Source organism: Mustelus asterias, chromosome 19 (assembly GCF_964213995.1).
Source record: "Mustelus asterias chromosome 19, sMusAst1.hap1.1, whole genome shotgun sequence".
NCBI lineage: Eukaryota > Metazoa > Chordata > Chondrichthyes > Carcharhiniformes > Triakidae > Mustelus > Mustelus asterias.
The window spans coordinates 36427605-36453046 of record NC_135819.1 but is presented as its reverse complement, the minus strand read 5'-3'; the positions used below and the strand labels follow the sequence as shown (position 1 = coordinate 36453046).

At 46.9% G+C, this 25442-nt stretch overlaps 1 protein-coding gene across 4 annotated transcripts in view; it reads left to right on the top strand.

Moving 5' to 3' along the window:
• LOC144507885 (phosphatidylinositol 3-kinase C2 domain-containing subunit gamma-like) overlaps positions 1–25442 on the top strand; it is a 256669-nt gene that overhangs the window by 120847 nt on the left and 110380 nt on the right. For all 4 annotated transcript variants that reach the window (XR_013500157.1, XM_078235332.1, XM_078235331.1 and 1 more), the window contains exons 15-18: positions 1496–1629; positions 6703–6894; positions 16726–16819; positions 20763–20857. Coding sequence is in view for 3 of the 4 variants with exons in the window: in XM_078235332.1 (XP_078091458.1) it covers positions 1496–1629; positions 6703–6894; positions 16726–16819; positions 20763–20857 (515 nt within the window). In the remaining variant the exon portion in view is untranslated. The remainder of the gene's footprint in view (positions 1–1495; positions 1630–6702; positions 6895–16725; positions 16820–20762; positions 20858–25442) is intronic.

The window sequence follows — 25442 nt, the reverse complement described above, 5'->3', positions numbered from 1 at the left end:
AATGAAGGGCCTCGTCTCGCTGCTGCTGGTATTAACCAGCAGGGGGTGGGGGAGCATAACAACCTGTGGGGTTCCTCATTCGGAGGCACTCGGTGTCAAGATCGAGGGACCTGGCATTGGAAGGGGGAGCTGCTGAGAGTCACCCCCTGCCTTCGCCATGCTCCCCACCCCTCCCCCGTCATGCGCCCCTCCCCCGTCATGCGCCCCTCCCCCGTCATGCGCCCCTCCCCCGTCATGCGCCCCTCCCCCGTCATGCGCCCCTCCCCCGTCATGCGCCCCTCCCCGTCATGCGCCCCTCCCCTGCCATGCGCCCCTCCCCTGCCATGCGCCCCTCCCCCGCCATGCGCCCCTCCCCCGCCATGCGCCCCTCCCCCGCCATGCGCCCCTCCCCCGCCATGCGCCCCTCCCCCGCCATGCACCCCTCCCCCGTCAAGCACCGCTCCCCTGTCAAGCACCCCTCCCCCGTCAAGCACCCCTCCCCCGTCAAGCACCCCTCCCCCCGTCAAGCACCCCTCCCCCCATCATGCACCCCTCCCCCCGTCATGCACCCCTCCCCCCATCACCAACTACCCCCAGAATTCGCATCTACGATCCTTGATGATTCTGAGCTTTGGGTGGGTGTCATACAGGCAACATCCGCCTCCAATGGCGTCTGATTGGTTGGCTGCTTTTAGCGGACAGGTCTTGATCCACGGGAAGCCTTGACACTGGCCAGTCAAGTGCCTGAGTGGGAAAAGATGTGGTGGGCCTTCCCTGAAAGAGGTGACTTGGCCGGGACTCCAATCACCTCCACAAGATTCAGCCCTCCAGCCCCTTCTTTGAAATTCTTTCAAACTGAGAAGGCTAATAGTGAATTTAGCAGCGGGGTACAAAATGATGAAAGACATGGACAATGTACACATGGGTAGATTGTTCCCATTGATTGGCGAATCAAAGACAAGTGTTTGCAATCTTATGTAAAGCCTGAGACTGGCGATGATTAGAGGGAATATTTCAACATGCCGAGTTGGCAGAGTGTGGAATGAATGATGTGAAGCTGATTACAGCATTCATAATGATCCCGCATAACGACTTAAAAGCAGAATTAAGAGCATAGGACAGGCAGAAAATTGAGATAAGTCTAGGGGATAAGGAGCAAGCAAAAGAAACTGAAAACTCAGTCCCAATAAGATCCTAAATGCAGATTGGGGAAGGAGGCAAATGGCCATCTTCCTGTTCTTTGATTTCTTCGTTTCTGTAATCTGTGGGAATTATAAATAAAATTTGCATTTCTACAACACATTATCATGGCAAAACATCTTAAAGTGCTCCACGCAATGGATTACTTGGAAATAGACCGTTATGTGTATTTCAGCTGGATGAAATGTTTGTTTGGTTGCTCCTTATTATTGAGTGCAGCAATATAATGGCAATGAATTTCATCACCATTTCTTGCCATTGTGGTAAAGCGTGTGTCCCGAATATTAAAATATAACTCGTATCATTTCAAATGCAGATAGATTTCCCAGCCTCTCTCCTGGTCAAGTTTGTACGACCTGCTTCTGCAGCCAACTACTCGTGTTTCACTGATATAGATGAAGTGTCCAGAAGACAGATTACCTACATACAGCAGAAACATTCCCTGCTTCTGTAAGTATTGTGTGTGTGTGCTGCACATGTGTGTGTGTGTGTGTGTGCTGCACTCGTGTGTGTGTGTGTGCACTTCATGCATGTGTGTGTGTGTGTGCGCTGCACGCATGTGTGTGCGCGCTGCACGCATGTGTGTGCGCGCTGCACGCATGTGTGTGCACGCTGCACGCGTGTGTGTGCGCTGCACACGTGTGTGTGCACGGCACACGTGTGTGTGCGCTGCACGCATGTGTGTGTGTGCTGCACAAGTGTGTGTGTGCTGTGTGCGTATGCGCGCACACTGGTGCATGTGTATATGAGAGAAGCATCTCGTTAACCATGTCCTTGGAAACTGATCTTCATATGTCTCACCCTCGTTCCTTCGAAGAGCTGGCAGTAGCACCAAAGCCCCAAAGTACCTCCTTCTGTGCTCTGTGATTCAATACATTATTCAAATTGCTTAATACCTAAGGGCTAGTCTGTGTCATTTCCGACCATCTGGGTGTATTTATCACAGACAAAATGAATAGAATTGTATTTGAAACTGTGGCTGACTCTACAGGTGTAGGGGACACAGTGGAGATAGTTTGTATGGATTCTCAGAAGGTATTCAATTTGGCACCTCACTGTAAGCTGTTTTGAAAGAAAGAATGAGCATCACGTTTGTGTCCATAACTCCCAGTGACACTTCAATGGCATTGCTGGCTTCTGATGAGAGGGCCCAGGTTGCAATGCCAGTCCCCACCTGTGAGACCTCTTCAGTGTTCCACAAGGATACGAATGCAGCAAGATGGGTTCTACAGTATTGTATTTAAGAAGCAAGGCACTCTGATTACCGATAAGTTACACTTTCAGGATGTTTTCCATTGCCGTGTCCCTTACTCTGAGTGTTTTTATAGGTGCTTTTGTTGAGTGTCTGCGTTTGCTGGAGGCTGAAGCCACAGCCGAGCAGGAATGGCAGAGGAGTAGATGCGCTGTGCACACCAAACCTGCAATGTATGGAGGCAGCATTCGCAATGCCTCTGGCTCTGCAACATGGCAGCAAGATAGAGCCAGGGCTGTCAAGTGGACAACCTCCGTAACATACCTCTGTCCAAGTTAGAGCTCCTTGATAGCGTCAGAAGGCTGCCTGCCAGGCCAGCCAATGCATCCAGGATCTGACTGTCCATGCCCATTCATACCATTTCCCTTCTCAATTGATGTGAGGGAGGGCTGCTCTATAGAAGTATTAGGTTCCAATAACTGGCGACCATGGACTAACAATAGCCTATATTGATTGACAGTAATTGAGCAGCTTTACATGGTGTGTCCTTGTCTGCATTCCGGGAGAATTCCCATGCTCCTGACAAGCCACCCCTTTTGTACCTGCATCATCCCAGCATCCACGTGACCACCCGGTCTACGCTTGCCCCATTTACATTGGGACAACTGGTATACTGAGGTGTAACAATATAAGAGAACAGTTACAAAGTAGAAACTATTTACACATATGAAGTCAAACAGGGCTAACAGCGCCCAACTATATACAAAGAGCAACATACTGATCGAGCTGCTGCAGCAGGCGCCTTGTCCAACACGTCTCCCTGCCCTTTTAAAACAATGTCTATTCATTGTCCTTTTCTCTTGAACTTTGGATTTGGTTGGCTCGGGTGCCCTGAGCGTGTGATTGTACCAGTTGGTTGTACTTGAGTTGCCTTTGGTTTTGTGTCTTCAATGTGATTGGCATCAGGTGTCCTTGTGATGTACCATGAGGCTGCAGGGCTTGCTGCATTGGCCTCTAGAGGGGCGTCCATTTCCATTCGTGTGGGAGGACCTGGATGCAGGCTGGATACTGGAGTGCAGTATTGGTTGATGGTGGTTGTTCAGGTACCAGCAGTAGGTGATGCCGGTTCCATATGTACTGAGCACCCTCCAAGAGACCACATAGCTATTTGGCTGTGGAGCATGACTGTGTACCAGCACCAATCTGTTTTGGCCACATGTGGTCCGGATCCTGACCATTTCACCAGGTTCAAAATATGCGAGACGTTTGGTCACATTACCCCTTCCACGTTCATCGCTGCGTTACAGAAGGATCTGGATGTCCTGGTACATAAATCACAGAAGTTTGGAATGCAGGATCACATCAAGTGGTTAGAAAGGCAAATGGAATTTTGTTTAGTGCAAGGGGAATGGTTATCTAAGTAGGGAAGTTTTGCTACCATTGTTCGGGGTATTGGTGGCACCACGTTTGGAGAATTGTGTACAGTTCTGGCCTTCACATTTCAGAAATGATATCATTGCATTGGAAGCTTCAAAGGTTCACTCGAATGATTCCTGGTATGAACAGGTTGTCTAAGGAGGAAAGGTTGGACAGACTGGGCCTGTATCCATTGGAGTTTATCCATCTGGGAGGTGATCTTAGTGAAACATAAGATCCTATGGGACTTGACAGGGGGATGCTGAAAGGATGCTTCCCCTTGTGCGAGAGGGTAGAACTAGGAGACACAGTTTAAAGACAGCGTCTCCCATTTAAGACAGAGATTAGGGGATTTCAATTTTCTCTGGGGACTGTTAGTCTGTGTAGTTCTCTTGTCCAGGGAGCGGTGGCGTCTCGGCCATTGAATATTTTTAAGACTGGATTGGATAAATTTGACAAGGGTGTCAAAGGAGATGGGGGTGAAAAGGAAAGCAGAGGCCATGGTCTTATCCAATGGTGGGACAAGCTCGAGAGGCTGAATGGCCTGCTCCCAGTTTGTTTAGCCTTATGGAATTAATTACCATAAAGGAGCTGACCTCCATTAATCTGCTGATCAATTCACTGCTGTTATGGAAATGAGACATGAGATTAGCAAGACCCCTGACCTGTCTTGAATTAGCTGATGTGTTGCAGCTAGAATTGGGCCACTGAATTAGCCTCAGTGCCCTGGTTTATGGGGTAGAAACTCCATCCAGGAGTTTTGTTTTGTTTCCGTTTGCACTGCTGAAGGTCGTGTTGCTTTTTTTTCCTTTTTTTAACATGGTGTTTTGTATTGTTTTGTATAGCATCACAATATAATATATAATAGCAGTGTCATCCCACCCTTGCCTGCCTGACTGAGATCAGTGTGCACAATACAGACTCATTGTGAGCTGCCTCAACCAGCTGAAATCCAAGAAGAAAGTGACACTGACGTCACTCAGTATGTGGATGACATCGTCAAGAGAATCTCCGAGCCATGCTTAACACCTTCACAGAAACATATCAAAGAATCCGTCTCAGCCTCAATCTCAAGAAGATTCAAGTATTTTACCGACCCGCCCCAGGGCGAGATCCACTGTCTCCCTCCATCAAGATCAGTGGAGAAACCATCCTTAACGTGGAACATTTCACCGACCCGGGAGGCACCTCTCATCTAAGGCTGACCTCAATGCAGAGACCCAACATCATATCCAATCCCGTGAGCGCCGTCTTCGGTTGCCTAAGGATGAGAGTTTTCGACAACTGGGACATTCGTGCTGACACCAAGATCCTCAGGTACAAGGCAGACATCCTCCCAATGGGTGGCATGGTGGCACAGTGTTGCATACTGCTGCCTCACAGCGCCAAGGACCCGGGTTTGATTCCCGGCTTGGGTCACTGTCTGTACAGAGTCTGCACGTTCTCCCTGTGTCTGTGTGAGTTTCCTCCGGGTGCTCCGGTTTCCTCCCGCAGTCTGAAAGACGTGCTGGTTAGGTGCATTGGCCATGCTAAATTCTCCCTCAGTGTACCCGAACAGGTGCCAGAGTGTGGCGACTTGGGGATTTTCACAGTAACTTCATTGCAGTGTTAATGTAAACCTACTTGTGACACTAATAAATAAACATAAAACTTAAAAATGCTTCTATATGGCTCAGAAACTTGGACCACATACAGATGTCACCCCAAGGCCCTAGAGAGGTATCATCAATGCTGTCTGAGATGGATTCTCAGCATCAGCTGGGAGGGCAGGCGTACTAATATCAGCCTCCTTAAAGGAGCCGAAAGCACCAGCATCGAGGCCATGATCATCTTAAACCAACTCCCCTGGGCCGGATGTGCTTAGGATGCCAGAGTCCCGACTGCCAAAGCAAATCATCTTCTCCCAGCTCAAGGAAGGCTCCCAAAGAAGAGGAGGACAAAGGAAGTGCTTCAAAGACACTTTGAAGACTTACCTCAAGAAATGTAACATGCAACCTACATGGAGTAGGTCAACCTCCAGGTTGAAGGGATCCAATTCTTCAAGCTCACCTGACGGCAAGAGGAGGCCCAGAAAAGGAATACCAGTGATCTAGAATCCAAGGACCGATCCCACCTCCTGGAAACACCTGCCAAGTGTGCGGTCGGAGATGCCACTCTCGGATTGGGCTCATCAGAGACGCAAGGACCCACAGAACCCATGGCCAGTGACACGGAGTTTCATAGGTGGGCAATCATTAGCGAGTGCTCACCGAAGAAGACAATATAACATAATGTTATCCCACCCTTGCCTACCTGACTGAGATCAGAGCACAGATTGATCCCGATCTGCTTGGCCCTGTACATTAATCCGCGAAGAGATGAAATGATTTGAATTTTAATTTCAGAACAAGTTTTCTGTTTTTGAATCAATATCATTACATTCTAAGATGAATGAAACAGACTCTGTTTGGATAAGCCCTATTCAGTGCAGTGTTTCTGAACACAATTTATCTCACTGATCAGGGTTGGAATCCAATCCTCGCGCTTTCTCAAGTTATTAAGAGACAATGCTCGACGAGAGATTTTGATCAGATGTCCAGAGGGCGGAATACCTCAGACACACAAGTGCTTTAGCAATTTGATATCAATTGAGATTGTCTTGGTAATTCGCATGGAGGATGATGGGGATTTGAAGTGCAGGAATCTTTAAAAAAAAGATAGTACTCGTACAGCGTAGACTGGCCCCAGATCAGTGCTGAGCTACATTGTCAGAGAATGTTTTGAGTTGCGTCATTGTCTGACTTTGACTTTTTTACTCAGGGGGATATGTTCCAATTCTGGAATTCCGGTATCATTCATTGTGACAACACCTGCAGGATTTTGAGCTGGTTATATACAATATTTTCACGGCTGTTCTGTTGGTTATTTTTTTGCAGAATTGACAAAGAAGAAAAAAACTTGCTCTGGACAAAGCGTTCATTCTGCAACAGCTCAAACTGCTCCCTTCCTCTCTTACTGGGCAGCGCACCCAACTGGGGTTCGAGTTCTCTGCCTGAGATTTACGCAGTTCTCCGGAGATGGAACCTCTCAGCAGACCCTTTAGAGTCACTGGGACTACTGCTTCCAAGGTAAACCTCGACTTATCTCCCTGGGATTTTTCCTCCCACTTATATAAAAATGTTATGGAAGTACTTGTCTTTATTTATATCTAATAGTTGCTGTAGACTATCTTTCGGCAGTTTATACTTGCACACATTTTATTATACCGTATTACGAATGCACTTAGTTCTGGGTGTAGGAGATACAGTGAGTTATAATGCTGTCTTTTCACCTTGGGACTTACGAAAACAGATGGGACAGAAGTCTGTTTTCTCTGTCATGAAATGTTCTTGAGCAAAATATCTTTGCATAGTGTCAAGCCAAGTGGGTGTAATTCAACAGTGTAAAACTGCCCACAGACTCTCAATGGTTGTTGTAGGAAACGGAAGTGTTATTTGGTACAGAGCGCTGGTGCATTGAGAAATAGATGAAACTTTTAATGTATTCTGAGTGAACTGAAACCTGCAAGTATTTCAGAAGGTTCATTCACCCAGGTTAGGTCCAAATACTGTGGCTGCCGAAAATCTGAAGGAGAAGCAGAGATTGCCAGAGAGACTCAGCAGCATTTGCCGTGAGAGAAACTGAGCTAATCTTTTGACTCAGAGCTGAAGGGAGATAGCCCTACCCCTCTTCAGGGAGATGGACCTACCCCTCTGCAGGGAGATGGTCCTACCCCTCTGCAGGGAGATAGCCCTATCACTCTTCAGGGAGATGGTCCTACCCCTCTGCGGGGCAATAGCCCCTACCCCTCTGTAGGGAGATAGCCCTACCCCTCTTCAGGGAGATGGTCCTACCCCTCTTCAGGGAGATGGTCCTACCCCTCTTCAGGGAAATGGTCCTCCCCCTCTTCAGGGAGATGGTCCTACCCCTCTTCAGGGAAATGGTCCTACCCCTCTTCAGGGAGATGGTCCACCCCTCTTCAGGGAGATGGTCCTACCCCTCTTCAGAGATATTGTCCTACCCCTATTCAGGGAGATGGTCCTACCCCTCTTCAGGGAGATGGTCCTACCCCTCTTCAGGGAGATGGTCCTACCCCTCTTCAGGGAGATGGTCCTACCCCTCTTCAGGGAGATGGTCCTACCCCTCTTCAGGGAGATGGTCCTATCCCTCTTAGGGGGAGATAGCCCTACCCCTCTGCAGGGTGATATACCTATGGCCTCTTCAAGGAGATACCCTACAGCCTCTGCAGGGAGATGGGCCCTACAGCCTCTGCAGGGAGATGGGCCCTACAGCCTCTGCAGGGAGATGGGCCCTACAGCCTCTGCAGGGAGATAGTCTCTACGGCCTCTTCAGTTCTGAAGAAGAGTCACAGAGGCTTGAAATGTTAACTCTTTTTGTCTCTTCACAGGCCTGCTGAGGTTTTTTCTAACATTTTGCGTTTCACCCCAGTGTTGTCTCTAACATTAGACACTTTAATCGGTTTATCCAGGTGCTCTTACTCATGAACCGAACAAAGGACAAGAGTCAATTCACTGTTCAACCCAATTTTATTAAAGAACCTTATTATAAAAGTGCTATTTTAAAAAAGCAACTCTTAATCGAACTTATTAACACACTACCCTGTCTATCTGAGACTCTGATATTACCCCTTGGTCCGGCTGCTCTGTCTTTGCTGAGCTTTGCCAATTCTGATGATCCTGCCTCTGAACTCAGGGTCATCTTTGCGATGGTTGGTCTCGCACGCCCTCTTCCGTCATCGCTGTGTCTTTGCTCGGTGGTTGAATCTTCGCTGGGGGTGGCCTTCAGGTGTCTCCTCTTATCCCTCCTCTTCGCTCCCTTCTGGAAGGTTCTCTTGCTTCCAGCCGATGAGGATACGAGGTGGGAGTTGAAGCACCCAATGGGATTGCTGATTCCATATATGGAAGAAGCTAGGAGAACCATAGCTGTCCATCCTCAGGTGCATGAAGTGCCATGTGGCCTTTTCCATATACGATAACTGAGTTACTGATGGGCCTGGCTGATACTGGCAAATACACAAAACAATGTCCTTATTTGGTCAGGGTCGAGCACCTCTGGTTCCAGGACGTCCATGCTTGCCCTTTCTAAAGTAAAGTTAAAGTTTATTTATTAATCACAAGTAGGTTTACATTAACACTGGAATGAATTTACTGTGAAAATCCCCTAGCCGCCACACTCTGGCGTCTGTTCGGGTACACTGAGGGAGAACTTAGCATGGCCAATGCACCTAACCAGCATGTCTTTCAGACTGTGGGAAGAAACTGGAGCACCCGGAGGAAACCTACGCAGACACGGGGAGAACATGCAAACTCGGCGCAGTGACCCAAGCCAGGATTCGAACCTGGGTCCCTGGCACTGTGAGGCAGCAATGCTAACCACAGTGCCACCGTGCCGCCGATACCTCCCACATTCAGACCTCATTCTCACCCCTGACCTGTGTGTATTTAAAGGTAGCCTGTCCGAATTGCCATCCGGCCTGGCGGCTCAAACTGCTGGCTGCAGTTTAATTTAGGTTGTCCAATGCTGTATCTGACCTCGCAGTTCAGACCATTGACTATTTGGCCACTCCAGGTTGGTTGATTTGAGAGCTGGATTTTCGAAATCATCAGCGACTCTATGAAAGTGCTGCTTCAGTGATTTCCTCACCAATTCATCTTTGGGACTAAAAATACTAAACATGGATTCAGTGTTTTATACAATTCTGTACACTCAGAATTTATATAAATGATTTTTTAAATTAATTGCCTTTGCCTATTTGTTTCAAAGTGTTATAATTTGGAGTTAATGATGCCTGTGTGGTAAGTTGTTAGGCAAGTCGATCAAACTGGCATGTCCAATTCGTTAATTGGTTTCGAGTCTTGAAGAAGCAAAACCCCATAATTCCAACCTATGATAAGACCCAGGCCAGAAACTCCAAGATGTTCTATGAAGTTAGCCTGGACTCTAAGTTTTACATTTGATTTTAGCACAGGTGCGCATAATGGGGGGGGGGGGGAATTCTCCTAAAAAGTGCCAAATTCGCGTAAAAACTGGAGTAACTCGCGCGAATTTTTTTTTTTAGCGGGAATTTCAAAATGATTCTCCCACACACTGAGCACTGCAGAGGGCCCTAGCGTGATTCACACTGAAAATCAATGGACGGGGCCTATTCCCGCTGGAGAGGCCGGCAGCATTGCACTGAGTGCGCCACTGCACATGCGCCGATCTGTCAGCACAGAGATCAGCGCATGCGCAGTAGCCCCGCACTGCCGGCCTCCTGATTGCTAGCCAGCCCCGCAACACCCCATTGCTGCCCCTCTGACCCCCCCCCCCCCCCCCAGCCCCCCATCGCTGGCCTCTCTGAGCTCTCTGGACAAGCCCCAATGTCTCTCCCCCACCAGCCCTGATCTCCACGACCCCCCCCCCCCCCCCCCCGGCAGCCCCCCGCCCCCCCCCCCCCCCCCCCCAATTCCCCCCACACACCATGCCCAGACGGCCAGTCCGATCGCCATCTTCACTCCCTCTGCCACCAATCCTTTTGCAGAGTGGCAGCGGGATCCCCACCACCCTCACCCATCAGCCCCCTATAGGTCCCGCCCCCAATAGGGCCTGCCCCCTTGCCACTGCCTGATGCACAGTGGGCAGTGCCAAGGTACCCCTTGGGAATTGCCATTTGCCCCTTGGGCAGTGTCAGGGGGCCAGGCTGGCACTGCCCAGGGAGCATGCCCCTTACCTCCAACCTCCTTGGGGGGCATCCATGGCTTTTGTTCGCTGCAACGGGGTTGGGCCACCATTAGTGGGGAGCTATTGTAAACCCTGCTGGAGTGAAACACTCCTGGCAGAGGAGGAGAAGCTAGCTGACCTAAAGACTTCAGTCCCGGGTCCATCAATGATATTCAAATTTTAATATTTCAAATTGGCACGGAGCTGATGACGCGCAGGGTCCCATGGCGTCCAGTGGGGAGCCCGCTAAACAGTCTCTGCTGATGTCTCCCGGCTTGCTGCATTGGCTGGGAGAATCGCCCACAAGGTGCTTCACTCCAGGTATGATTCGAGTGGCATGGTGGTTAGCACTGCTGCTGTGCAGCGCCAGGGACCCGGGTTCAATTCCTCTCTGTGCGGAGTTTGCACATTCTCCCCGTGTCTGCGTGGGTTTCCTCCGGGTGCTCCGGTTTCCTTGCACAGTCTGAAAGACGTGCTGGTTAGGTGCATTGGCCATGCTAAATTCTCCCTCAGTGTATCCGAACAGGTGCTGGAGTGTGGCGACTAGGGGATTTTCACAGTAACTTCATTGCAGAGTTAATGTAAGCCTACTTGTGACACTAATAAATGAATAAAATAAATTTTAAAAAATAAAATAAGGTGATCCACTAGGAAGCTTTTATCAAACAAAGTTTATTTAAGAACACAGTTAAAATATAACAAAAATAAATGAGTATAATCTTTATCAATTATGAAGCTTAAAAATGATGCAGTATAACTCCTAACAGCTAGCTATCTCTGCTGTTCCAAGTTAAACACCATCCCACAGACATGCACTTTCTTCAGACTTGGCACAAACAGCAAGCATCGTGTGATGGTGGATCTTCAGCTTTTTAACTGTGTATTGGTCCTTTTGTATGTTGGATCAGATCTCCGAGGCTTCCCGGTCCTGGAACTTTCAGAAAGCCTCTAGAGAGAGATAGAGAGAGATTGTATCTTCCACCAGCTCCTGGCAGCAACTGAGAAATGAAACTAAAAACTTGGAATGCTCTGTAGAATAAAAGATTGTTCCCAGCCTATCACCTGACCGGCCAATCATCCCCAAATCAAGCTCCACTCAGCAATCCCCAAAAGACCACTAAAACCTCAGAACACTGCATTAGTCCAGATTAAAAATGAACATGATGTCAATTATACTGGCTCAGCAGCAATCACAGATACCAGTTACAGATAACACAGCACCAATAAAATGCCAGGACCTGCTTGAAACATCCTTCAAAGAAACATGATTAAAATACATTTCTTCAAGGCGCAGTATCGTCACACCTATCTGCGCATATTTGTTTCATTCCTGTTCACTGGTAGTGTTTCGGTTTTGTGGAAGACAGGTTTTTGAAAGGGGCTATTTGCCTGACTGAGGTACGAGTCCTAAATCAGAGAACAGGGGTCCGCTCATATCTGCAATTTTAGATGGAAGTGAATTGATGGGAACTTGGATTTCAGCTTCACACGTGGGCCCTGAGGCTCTCGAGGGACATATATATTGAGTCAATCATTCACAACCTCCACCCCACTCCGTGTCTCTTCCACCCATCCATTTAGACCATGGCTGATCTGTATTTTAGATTTATCTGCCCACTTTGTTCTATCGCCCTGTTTACCCTTACCTAAAGCAAACCGAGCATTCTCAGTTTTGAACATTTCAGTTGATGCCCCTGCCCCCCTTACCCCACCCCGCCCCCACCGCCCACCCCCAACACCAACCCCTCAAGCCTCAACAGCTCTTTTGGAGCAGTGAGTTCCAGATTTCCACCAGAATTCGAGAGAAGAATTACTTCCTGACTTCACCCTACGGATAACCCTTTATTAAGAGCCTGCGCCCTTATTTTGGACTTCTTCACCAGGAGAAAGAGTTTCTCTCCGTCTACCCTGCTCTTTATCCATTTGTAAATACCTCAGTTAGCATAATCTTCTATATTCAAGGGATGCAACCTAGTCTATGTAACCCCTTCTCATAAGTTGATCCTCTTAATTCCGCTTACCGTGATGTGTACTTCGACTAGCCAAGAAGGCAAAAGGCCTGCACCAAGCTGCTGTGCAAATTTTATTTTTATGGATTTTCAAACTGTTTTTGACAGGTTAATATACCGTTACCAGCAGTTACAGACACTGCAGCGTATGTTAGTGGGAGGAGGATTTGATAGGCAACCTCACAGCACTATGATTACAGGATAAACTGATAACATCTTTCAACGTTCCCCAGTAATGGAACTGTAAGAAGCCAGTCTCCACAGGCTAATCAATTTGAGACAATGTTCTGTCAGCAGGGCCTGTTCTCTACTGCACCCTCCTGTTGTCCGTAATTTGGGAATAAAAATCGGCTTGGCAAATGGACTTGTAAACACGCTACATAATGTCAAACAGGTTGGGCTTAGCACTTGGCAGGCGCCATCTAATTCATTTGGTTCAGGGCATATTGCCACCAACACCACCTGTTTCAGTGGAACTGAATCTTGCCTGTTGCTGGGGTGTGATGCGGAGGTGGGAGGAACTATATTGGCGAAATGTTGCATGGAGACAAGATGACTTGTTTTTGAAACATGGGTGGGGAGGGGGGGGCAGGGAAAAGTGCTTTGGTGAATGAGGCAAAAAACAGGAATTCAATGAGTGCAGTATGGAGAGAAGGATTTATGCCATTGCCCAAAATCCTGTGGAGTAAATGTCTAAAATGAATAGTTATTGCAATGTCCAGGCTCAGTACATCGATTCTGACAGAAGCGTAGTCAACCTATTTGTTCAGTTGTGCCACCAGCTCTGTTGCTGGGAATTAGCAGAGAAAATAAATTTCACTGCTCTGGGCAGCAGCCTTCCTAACTGCTGATCGAGAGCAATTTGTGCAGAGTTGCACAGGTACATACAAACCGTCAGTGCCAAATTTCAGCTGAAACTTCGATCAGCCCCATGTATGCTGAATGATGCCGTTTTAAATGCCTATGTTCAACAGCAAAATCCTTCCCCACTCACTCCTCCGTTCAGGAGGGTATCAGAAGCTCTCGCACATCGAAGATAGGAGCAGGAGGAGGCCATTTGGCCCTTCGAGCCTGCTCCGCCATTCATTACGATCGTGGCTGATCATCCAACTCAATAACCAAATCCTGCTTTTATATTTTACAAACTGCACTCGAAAAGAGAACCAGCAATAGTAGAGGCAGCTATTAGTTGCCAGCTGCAACCTCACTGGTGATATGTGGTCATGATGTGGAGATGCCGGCATTGGACTGGGGTAAACACAGTAAGAAGTTTAACAACAACAGGTTAAAATATGTGGTCACCCAGTGGCTTACTGACAACTCAACGGCTATTAATACACAAATAGTGTACTCATCAGTCACTGTAGCCCAGGAGGTGGATGTCTCGTATATGGTTGGTCATCCAATTTCTATTGGGTTTATTTATAACCAACAGCGTTTGTTGAGGGCGTCATTATTTCAGTTGGCTTTACTTAGGACCCCCTCTGTCCTGCACAGCAAAAAGATGGTAGACTACGAGATATATTTATAAAATACTGTTGTTCACTGTTTTAAGTGCATGTGTTGAGCACATTCAAAGTCTTCCTCTTGTATTGGCTCATTTTGAATGCCAGGTTCTGCGTGCACCCTGTGGGTGCCCCAGTTCTCAGCATGTTAGCAGAGTGAGTAGCTACGATGAGTGGCACCTCCGTCATCTGCTCCCTTTGTGTTTAACTAATCCTGGTATACTTGCATCAGTAACAAAAATCTCCCCTGCTGGCATCAGCGTGGGCTCATTACTTTCAGAGGTTGCTGTCACAGTGGCAACCAGCTCCTTCCCCATGCTTGCCAATGCCAGAAGACATTGATGATTCCCATTAGTCTGCACTCTCACATAATGTCTGGTGCCCAGAAGATCTTTAAACACCACCCTTATATCTATCCTGCACCCCTTTCTACAAGTGAGCCTGAGCCTGAGCCTGCCTGGATTAATTTTGAATCCCAAAACAATACTTAGTGAAGCATTTGTGAGATGGCATGTTCTATACTACTGAGAGCACATCTACAGTTATCATTGGTTTTGCTCCCTGCACATTGACAGATAAGAACATAAGAAATAGGAGCAGGAGTAGGCCATCTAGCCCCTCGAGCCTGCCCTGCCATTCAATAAGATCATGGCTGATCTGAAATGGATCAGTTCCACTTACCCGCCTGATCCCCATAACCCCTAATTCCCTTACCGATCAGGAATCCATCTATCCGTGATTTAAACATATTCAACGAGGTAGCCTCCACCACTTCAGTGGGCAGAGAATTCCAGAGATTCACCACCCTCTGAGAGAAGAAGTTCCTCCTCAACTCTGTCCTAAACTGACCCCCCTTTATTTTGAGGCTGTGCCCTCTAGTTCTAGCTTCCTTTCTAAGTGGAAGGAATCTCTCCATCTCTACCCTATCCAGCCCCTTCATTATCTTATAGGTCTCTATAAGATCCCCCCTCAGCCTTCTAAATTCCAACGAGTACAAACCCAATCTGCTCAGTCTCTTCTCATAGTCAACACCCCTCATCTCTGGTATCAACCTGGTGAACCTTCTCTGCACTCCCTCCAAGGCCAATATATCCTTCCGCAAATAAGGGGACCAATACGGCACACAGTATTCCAGCTGCGGCCTCACCAATGCCCTGTACAGATGCAGCAAGACATCTCTGCTTTTGTATTCTATCCCCCTTGCGATATAGGCCAACATCCCATTTGCCTTCTTGATCACCTGTTGCACCTGTAGACTGGGTTTTTGCGTCTCATGCACAAGGACCCCCAGGTCCCTCTGCACAGCAGCATGTTGTAATTTCTTTCCATTTAGATAATAATCCAGTTTGCTATTATTTCTTCCAAAATGAATAACCTCGCATTTGTTAATAGTTTGTTAATAGATGATAGTGTTGGATGACCCTTTGCCCAAGTTAACCATACCAGCTTGTACAGACATTCATATCAGGTCAGGTGTGCTGAGCTCGCTGATTTAGCACCTCTGCCTCAGAGCACCAGGGAGCCGGGTTCAATTCCCGGCTTGGGTCACTGTCTGTGACGTTCTCCCCATGTCTGTGTGGGTTTCCTCCGGGTGCTCCGGTTTCCTCCCACAGTTTGAAAGACGTGCTGGTTAGGTGCATTGGCCGTGCTAAATTCTCCCTGTGTGTGCCCGAATAGGCGCCGGAGTGTGGCGACTAGGGGATTTTCACAGTAACTTCATTGCAGTGTTAACGTAAGCCTACTTGTGACACTAATCAATAAACTAATAAGTTAAAGATGAGGTACAGATCGGCCAATATCTAATTGAATGGAGGAGCAGGCTCAGGAAGCTGAATATCTTCCTCCTGTTTCTAATATTCCCCAATCTGTGCAGAGCGGCGACATTGCCTTTGGCAGCCTCCCTCCCTATTAAAATATGAAGTCAGTGAATGAAGTTGATGATACGTCCTGTGGGAATTCCTTCCTGCAGAATTTTCCCATTGTCATCATGACATATGCAGCGTTATTTACATTAGCTTGCTATTTTTGTTCCTTGGTTTTCTTTCTCAAACAGTGAAACTTCCTTACAAAATGTTTGAAGTTTATGTGATCCATCTGACCCATGTTAAACTGCCACACTTCCACGTTCTCATTGTCTAAACTGGTATCGAGGGACAAACCCTCTAGTCAAATTACATCATCCGATTTCTTCCTCCCACACTCAACAAAAGCTTGACCATTGAATTATTTTAAATCAATTTGCCACCATGCCATTTGCAAATGCCACAGCAAGTTCAATGAGGGTTTTATTTTCATCATTGCTAACTATGTTAGTTACTTCAAGAAAGCTAAAGAATCACTGTATGTGCTGCATGATTGCCTGGGCCTCAGTCATTCTAACTGATGAGATTATGTTCCGCAAAATCATTTGGACTCACCATCTTGGTAGCAAGCCATGTTCAAACTAATAAAAAGAGGCACATCTTTATTTGAAAAGAGGAAATTCTGGTCAAAAAAGAGGCTTGGCACCTGAATGGAATGGAATTAACTTTGTTCTGAGAGTAAAAACATGAGTAAAATTTAAAAATTCAGTTGAATTCCGAGTTGGCTTTAACATGATGTTGTTCAGCTGCGACTTGTGTGCTAAAGAGTTGGAATAAGTTCACTCACTGTTCCACTTTGTATCTTCTGTTTTCCATTTGATAAGCTTCTCGGATCAAGAGCTTCGTCAGGCTGCAGTCGAACAGATTGGGACCATGCTGGATGATGAACTGTTAGATTATCTGCCACAGTTAGTTCAGGTAAATAGGCTTTGATAAAGTATCACAGAATTAAAGATGAACCTCGCTCTTCTACCTTACATTATTCTACCTTATATTGGCCTTGGAGGGAGTGCAGAGAAGGTTCACCAGGTTGATACCAGAGATGAGGGGTGTTGATTATGAGGAGAGACTGAGCAGATTGGGTTTGTACTCATTGGAATTTAGAAGGCTGAGGGGGGATCTTATAGAAACCTATAAGATAATGAAGGGGCTGGATAGGGTAGAGGTGGAGAGATTCTTTCCACTTAGAAAGGAAGCTAGAACTAGAGGGCACAGCCTCAAAATAAAGGGGGGTCAGTTTAGGACAGAGTTGAGGAGGAACTTCTCTCAGAGGGTGGTGAATCTCTGGAATTCTCTGCCCACTGAAGTGGTGGAGGCTACCTCGTTGAATATGTTTAAATCACGGATAGATGGATTCCTGATTGGTAAGGGAATTAGGGCTTATAGGGATCAGGCGGGTAAGTGGAACTGATCCACTTCAGATCAGCCATGATCTTATTGAATGGCGGGGCAGGCTCGAGGGGCTAGATGGCCTACTCCTGCTCCTATTTCTTATGTTCTTATGTTCTTACAGGGAGCTGAACTTTTTAAAAAAGTTTCTAACTTTGCTGTCAAGTTAATAGAGCCAGTATCATAGTGAGATATTTGTAACACTATAAAGGTTTGACTCTGCTACAGTGGCCTGATTGCAAAATATTTAAAAAAGGAGGGTGGGAGAAAAGAGGAAATTGCATACTGGTTAGCCTAACGTCATGGGAAAATGCTAGTCTATTCTCAAAGTTGTAATAACGGGCATTTCAAAATATCAACAAGATTAGACAAAATTAACATGGATCTCTCAAAGGGAAATCGCATTTGAAAAATCTGCTGAACTTTTTGTTTGAAGACATAACTAGTAGAATCGATAAGGGAGAACCTGTGGATACAGTGTATTTGAATTTTCAGAAAGCTTTTGATAAAGTCCTACATAAGAGGAAAGTGCAAAGTTAAAATGCACAGGATTGGAGGTAGTCAAGTGGCATGGATTGCGAATATGTTACAGTTTTAACAACACCAGGTTAAAGACCCCATTGTTAAAACTCTTACTGTGTTCACCCCAGTCCAACGCTGGCATCTCCACATTGCGAATAAGTTAGCAGACAGGAAACAGAGAGTAGGAATAAATGGATTCTTTTTGGAATGGACAGTGGTGGCTAGTGGGGTCCCACAGTAATCAGTGCTTGGGCCCCAGCTATTCACAATATAAATCAGTGATTTGGTCTAAGGAATGAAATATAATATTTCTAAGTTTGCAGACAACACAAAACTAGATGGAATTGTGAGTGGTGAGGAGGAAGTAAAGAGGCAATTTAGGTTCAAAGATGTGTGGGTTGGGTGGATTGGTCATGCTAAATTGACCCTAATGTCAGGGGGATTAGCAGGGTAAATATGAGGGGTTACAGGAGTACAACCTGGGTGGGATTGTGGTCGGTCCAGACTCGATGGGCCGAATGGCCTCCTTCTGCACTGTAGGGATTCTATGTTCTATGATCTCCGTATGTTGCTTAGTGTCAAACTTTGTTTAATTGCAGCACTGCTAACCACCTTGGGATATTTTGCTATGTTAAAGGTACTGTAAAAATGTTATAGTTATTGTGTCATATTTAAGTGGGGAGATCATTCATTGAAGGCTTTATTGGCATTTCTTTCATGTCTGCTGACACATGGTTGAAAAACAAGCTGACTAAAATCAAAACAAAATTTATTTTCATCATATTTAAAACTGTGCTGCTGTTGAATATTTGATAGCGAATCTCCTTAATATGGGATTATGGGACCTGTGAAAGGAAATGGCTTCGATTTGCAGCCCTGAAAGTCATTTAGCCTCTCTGCAGCATTTTATTCAGCAACTCACTGACATGTTAATGGTTATTAAAGGACAGTAAAAACACAGACTAGTTTTCCTAGGGCGGCACGGTGGCAGAGTGGTTACCACTGCTGCCTCACAGCGCCAGGGACCCGGGTTCAATTCCAGACTTAGGTCACTGTCTGTGCGGAGTCTGCACATTCTCCCCGTGTCTGCGTGGGTTTCCTCCGGGAGCTCGGGTTTCCACCCACAGTCCAAAGATGTGCGGGTTAGGTTGATTGGCCATGCTAAAATTGCCCCTTAGTGTCCTGGGATGCGTAGATTAGAGGGATTAGCAGGTAAAATATGTAGGGACATGGGGGTAGGGCCTGGGTGGGATTGTGGTCGGTGCAGACTCGATGGGCCGAATGGCCTCTTTCTGTACTGTAGGGTTTCTATGATTTCTCTGATAACTTCATTGCAGTGTTATTGTAAGCCTACTTGTGACTAATAAATAATTTTTAAAAATGACCCCAAGAATTTGCAATGAGACAGTAGCACTGGAACATTAATATTATCACTCTTTAATATTGTAATATAATGTGCTTCCACTATTGCATTTTTAAGTTTAGCATCCTTAATTTGTTGACTGTCATATGTCTGTAATTACCCTTAATTGGTGATTTTAAAAGCTCACAGCTTCTGGGTATGAGTCAACTCTGGTTACTGATAGTCTTAACCTGGTACTAACGTTTGTTCGTGCTTACACAAAGGTACAGATTAATGCATGCCTGCATTGCACATTATAATATTATAATTCATGGTCAGATCCAGTTTTCACTTGAGTAGGCAAGTTTAAGTTTATTTATTAGTGTCACAAGTCTTACCTGGATAGTCACATGAGCAGCCTGGGAATGGAGGGATACAAACGATTGGTCTAGTTGGACCAAGGAGCGGCACAGGCTTGGAGGGCCGAAGGGCCTGTTTCCTGTGCTGTACTGTTCTTTGTTCTTTGTTCTTCTTTGTTCTTTAGGTTTACATATACACAGCAATGAAGTTACTGTGAAAATCCCCTAGCCACCATACTCCAGCATCTGTTCGGGTACACTGAGGGACCTACTTCACACTAAGTTGATCTTTCTCTACACCCTAGCTATGACTGTAATACTACATTCTGCACTCTCTCCTTTCCTTCTCTATGAACAGTATGCTTTGTCTGTATAACGCGCAAGAAACAATACTGATTGTTTAATCAGTATTTGATTAATTTGACCCCGTGTCTTGATTGTGAGTTGTAGCTTCACTTATAAATTGCTAATCAACATCTCAAAGGTTCATGCGGCGAATGAGAGCATGTATTAATATTGAGTTACGTCAGCACCTGAAATTTGAAATGTAGACTGATTTATTATTGTCACTGTATACTAATACATCTATTATAAATCAAATCTAAAGAATTTAGCATGGCCAAAGCAACATATCTCTCAGACTGTGGGAGGAAACCCGAGCATCTGGAGGAAAGCCACGCAGACACGGGGAGAATGTACAGAATCTGCACAGACAACGACCCAAGCCGGGAATCGAACCCGGGACCCGGGCGCTGTGAGGCAGCAGTGCTAACCACTGTGCCGCCAGGCAGGGGAAGGAGCATGACAGTAACAGGAGGAATGAATCTTTGATATGTGTTGGAAGCCCTTCTGGGACTTTATACTGGCAGACACATGAACAGATGCAGGCTGGCGGTGCCCCAGAGGTGTATGTACATTTTGCCATGTTAGAAATTCACCCCAGGTAGTTTTGAGTAACAGATGGAGGTGTGAATTCTTTGACAGACTCTGAATCACTGTTTGTGAGTGAGTGACAACAGACAAAAATGTCAGACACACATGGGGCCTTTAATTTAGTCTGTGCCTTGATGATCGTGAGTCGTAGCTCCACTTATAAATTGCTAATCAACATCTCAAAGGTTCATGCAGTGAATGATAGCATGTATTAATATTGAGTTAAGTCAGTGCCTGAAATTTGAAATGTAGACTGGTAAATTGTGTAGCATGCAATGAGCCACTTTTAAAAGCCTATTTATTCTACGTTCAACAGGCAGTCAAGTTCGAATGGCACCTTAACAACCCTCTTGTGGAATTTTTGCTTGATCGTTCAATCAGGAGTATTCGAGTTGCGCATCACTTGTACTGGTAAGCTAGGGTAGAGATATCAATCTCTCTTTTCTAATTCAGTATGAACCATGATTGAAGACTCCAACAGACATTGATGAATAAAGGGACATACTGTCAAAACTTTTTGTCTTTCACTCATCACGACAGATTTGCAATCGTAAAAGGAACAATAATTTGTACTGCATTAGAAGAGAGTGTTGATTGATTGGAAAGTTGTCGGTGTTTGAATTTACACAATCTTGGCAGTTAACTATTCCCTGGTGCATTCTCCATGCCAACACCTCTCCCAATCAGAGTCTGCACCTCGAGACCCTGAGGAAGTCCTGACCTGCACACACCTGCAGTACTTGCACAGGAAGTTTAAAGTTCTGATTGCCAGTTTTACCCTGCTGGGAGTACTCCCTGATCCCAATGGCAGTGGGATCAGATGGTTAGAGCCACAGAGATAAAGGCTGTTTGTGCTGTATTTACCCTGGTTTTTACCTGGATTTACCTAAAGTTTTTCAGAGCCAATAGAAAACCAGCGAAACTCCAAGTAAATCTATTGGAGCCAAAAGAGAAAATGCTGGAAAATCTCAGCAGATCTGTGAGGAGAGAAAAGAGCTGACCTTTCGAGTCCAGATGACCCTTTGTCAAATCTATTGGAGAGTCAGAGAGTGAAAGTGCTTCAGAACCCACAACAATAATCAGCCACTATCCCAGCAATGTTTCATAGCCCCCCTCCTGAAAATGTTAACCACCACCCATTCTTCCCGGCAATGTTCACCCGAGTCCTCACACCCTAGATAGTGCCCGCTCCCTCCTGGGGGGGTGAGAACCCTCCTCGGTGGGTGAGGAAGAGGGGGCTGAACAATTTTGAGAGAAGTGAACACCTTTAGGGGGAAGGGGGGGGTGTGGTTAGCACTGACAGAGAGTAGGAATAAACGGATTCCTTTTGGATTAAAGGGTGGTGACCCATGGGGTCTCGCTGGAATCAGTGCTTACTGGTGAGGGGTAACATCGTCAATGTAGGGGAGGCGGGTGGGGGTGAGCACTGTCGGCGGGGCAGGGGTGGGAGAGGTGGGTGAGCACTGTCGGCGGGGCAGGGGTAGGGGAGGGGGGGTGAGCACTGTCAGCGGGGTGGGGGGTGAGCACTGTCGGATGGTGGGGGCTGAGCACTGTCGGTGTGGGGGTGGGGGTGAGCACTGTCGGCAGGGTGGGGTGGGGGGTGAGTACTGTCGGCGGGGTGGGGGTGGGGGGGTGAGCACTGTCGGCAGGGTGGGGGTGGGGGTGAGCGCTGTCGGCGGGGTGGGGGTGGGGGTGATTGCTGTCGGCGGGGTGGGGGTGGGGGTGAGCGCTGTCGGTGGGGTGGGGGTGAGCACTGTCGGTGGGATGAGGGTGGGGGTGAGTGCTGTCGGTGGAGTGGGGATGGGGGTGGGGGGTGAGTGCTGTCGGCGGGGTGGGGGTGGGGGTGGAGGGTGAGTGCTGTTGGTGGGGTGGGGGTGGGGGGTGAGTGCTGTCGGTGGGGTGGGGGTGGGGGTGGGGATGGAGGGTGAGTGCTGTTGGTGGGGTGGGGGTGGGGGGTGAGTGCTGTCGGTGGAGTGGGGATGGGGGTGGGGTGTGAGTGCTGTCGGCGGGGTGGGGGTGTGGGTGGAGGGTGAGTGCTGTCGGTGGGGTTGGGGTGGGGGGTGAGTGCTGTCGGTGGGGTGGGGGTGGAGGGTGAGTGCTGTCGGTGGGGTGGGGCTGAGGGTGGGGGAGGTAAGCCTGTGCAATGTTGAGATTGGCAGCTCCACTTAAAATAATGCAACTCCAGTAAGTGAAGGCAGACCTTAAGGGGCGCGATGAGAAAAGGGGACATCGCTGCGGTGGAATATTTTCGACAGTTTGTCTCCTGACAGTGTCCAGCCCTTCCATTCCCGCTGGAAATAGCATTGGAAGGTGCAAAGACTCCGCCTAAAATCCTATTGGGCAGATTATGCACCCTGTCCAAACTCTTGGAGATTCTGGGTCATTAACGCCTGAAAGAGAGTGAAGAGGAAAGTTACTAGAATCAGCAATGATGGATTTCAGTTATGTGAAGAGACTGTGGTTTTCTGTTTCGAGCAGAGATTAGGGGGAGGATTGATCGAGGTATTCAGTATTCTGAAGGGTTTTTTTTATAGTGAATAAGGAGAAACTGTTTCCACTGCCTGGAAGGTCAGGAACAAAAGGATGCAAATTAAAGATAATGGGGGAGAAAAGGCTCAGAGAAATGGCAGATTTAAATGAGAAAAATGTGAGAGGGGGTTTGTTGGAACATGTACACCCCCCATGGAGTGGTTGAGACAATGGTCTGTTTCTGTGCTGTATATCTTGTATATGATGACATGGAGATGCCAGCGTTGGACTGGGATGGGCACAGTAAGAAGTCTCACAACACCAGGTTAAAGTCCAACAGGTTTATTTGGTATCACGAGCATTCGGAGCGCTGCCCCTTCATCAGATGAGCCCCACTCCTTCATCATGGGAGTGGGGCTCATCTGATGAAGGGGCAGCGCTCCGAATGCTCGTGATACCAAATAAACCTGTTGGACTTTAACCTGGTGTTGTGAGACTTCTTACTGTATCCTGCATATCGAGGAGACTTCTTTTACACCATGAGCTGTTATGAAGTGAAATGCATTGCCTTGGAAGGGTGGTAGGAAATGTTTCAATAATCACTTTCTGAAGGGATATACACAAAGAAAGGAGAACGTTGCAGAAATGTGGGGAATGACCAGGGAGACGGGACTAACTTGATATCTTTATCACAGACACAACCAGCCATGACCTGCTTCTCTGCACTGTATCTTGCAATGATTCCTGATGATGCAAAGCTGTTCGTCACACTGAAAAAATAGGTTTTCAAACAATTTGAATAAAGTGCCTTTGAAATCCCTCTGGCAAGTTCACCAGAAACTGGGATGGTTCATTTTGGTCACAGTACTCCAATGAAATGCTTTATCATCAGTGTGATTCATTCTCTATCACGGCAGTTTGGATTGTCGCATACCATTTGGATTATGATAATCCTCGTCTTCTTAGCTGAAATAATAAGGCTCTGTTTCTCTTTTCTCTGATGAGCAATGGTTTCTTGCTAAGGGCGGCATGGTGGCACAGGATGGCACAGTGGTTAGCACTGCTGCCTCACAGCGCCAGGGACCTGGGTTCGACTCCCAGCTTGGGTCACTGTCTGTGCAGAGTCTGCACGTTCTCCCCGTGTCTGCGTGGGTTTCCTCCGGGTGCTCCGGTTTCCTCCCAAAGTCCAAAAGACGCGTTAGTTAGGTGCATTGGCCATGCTAAATTCTCCCTCAGTGTACCCGAACAGGCGCCGGAGTGTGGCGACTAGGGGATTTTCATAGTAACTTCATTGCGGTGTTAATGTAAGCCTACTTATGACACTAATAAATAAACTTTAAATTTTAAACTGAAATTTTTTTCTAAAAATGCACATTTTTACAAATTATCACCTAAATATTTTGCCAATTGACTTTAAATGTGTAGAAATTCCAGCCTGAACATTCACAAGATACAAGGTACACTTTGAAGAGTAAGAGTTTGAGTGTGCTTATACATTAGGTTCTGTTCCCCAGTCCAAGTGGCACCTCAGGGTGCCAAATGGAGAGGTGACATTCTAGGCCTTTTGGCTAAGATCAAGTGTCGTATTGGCAGTCCTGCACTTCATAGAAGTCAACGAGGTTTCACTGAGGCTTCACTTGAAGCAATTTTTCACAAACGGCATCTCGGCCTTTTGGCTAAGATGCAAATGAGATCAGGCACTGGAGGGGGTGCGATGCCTGCTCCTATCAACTTGGATCATGTAGATCAAGCCCTAGACAGGAAGCGGCCAGCATGTCTTGTCAGCTTGGATCTGTAATGTCTCACTGGTTGAGACTTTGAATTTGACTTTGATTGGATTTGATTGGATGTAGCTAACAAAAAAAATTCTTGGCCTTTTGGTTAAGATCAAGCATCAGACCAAGCCCAAGCTGGGGTGCAAATCCTTATCTTGTCAGCTTGGATTTTGTTTGTCTCCCTTGTGGGGATCATGAATTGGATTCAATTGGATTTTGAATTTGGTTTTTGGAGCAAGCAAGGAATGGATTCCGGTTTGCCCGGTCGACTCTGAGCATTGGCTTTGTAACTTTAAGGATGAAGTAAAAACATTTTTTTAAAGGCAACAGAAATGTCTCAACCTTTGGGTACCTTCGGGTCGTGGCCATGAACCCAAAGAGCACCAAATGCACAAGAGGCCCAAAGCCAGCGTGCACTGCCTCCCGGACTTTCCCATTGTCCTTCCCCGACCCAATCAAATGTCAGCTCTCACTGCAGACAAATGGTCCACCTCACCGAAGTAGCATCAAGTTGACCTCTCCGCTAACAAACATGAATTTATGCTTCATCTAAGAGTCACGGAGGCTGAATCCGAGGAAGTTCTTAAAGACCTGCAGTGCAGGCAGCAAGTGGGGAGCTTCTCCAAGCTTTTCACATGGTACCACGTGGCAAGGGATATGAGACGGCTCACAAACTTTTGTGTCTTTAGATGTTTACAGGGTTTTATTCCCTGTGAACTGGGTTGCCCGTTGGTGGCAATGTTAACTTCTGG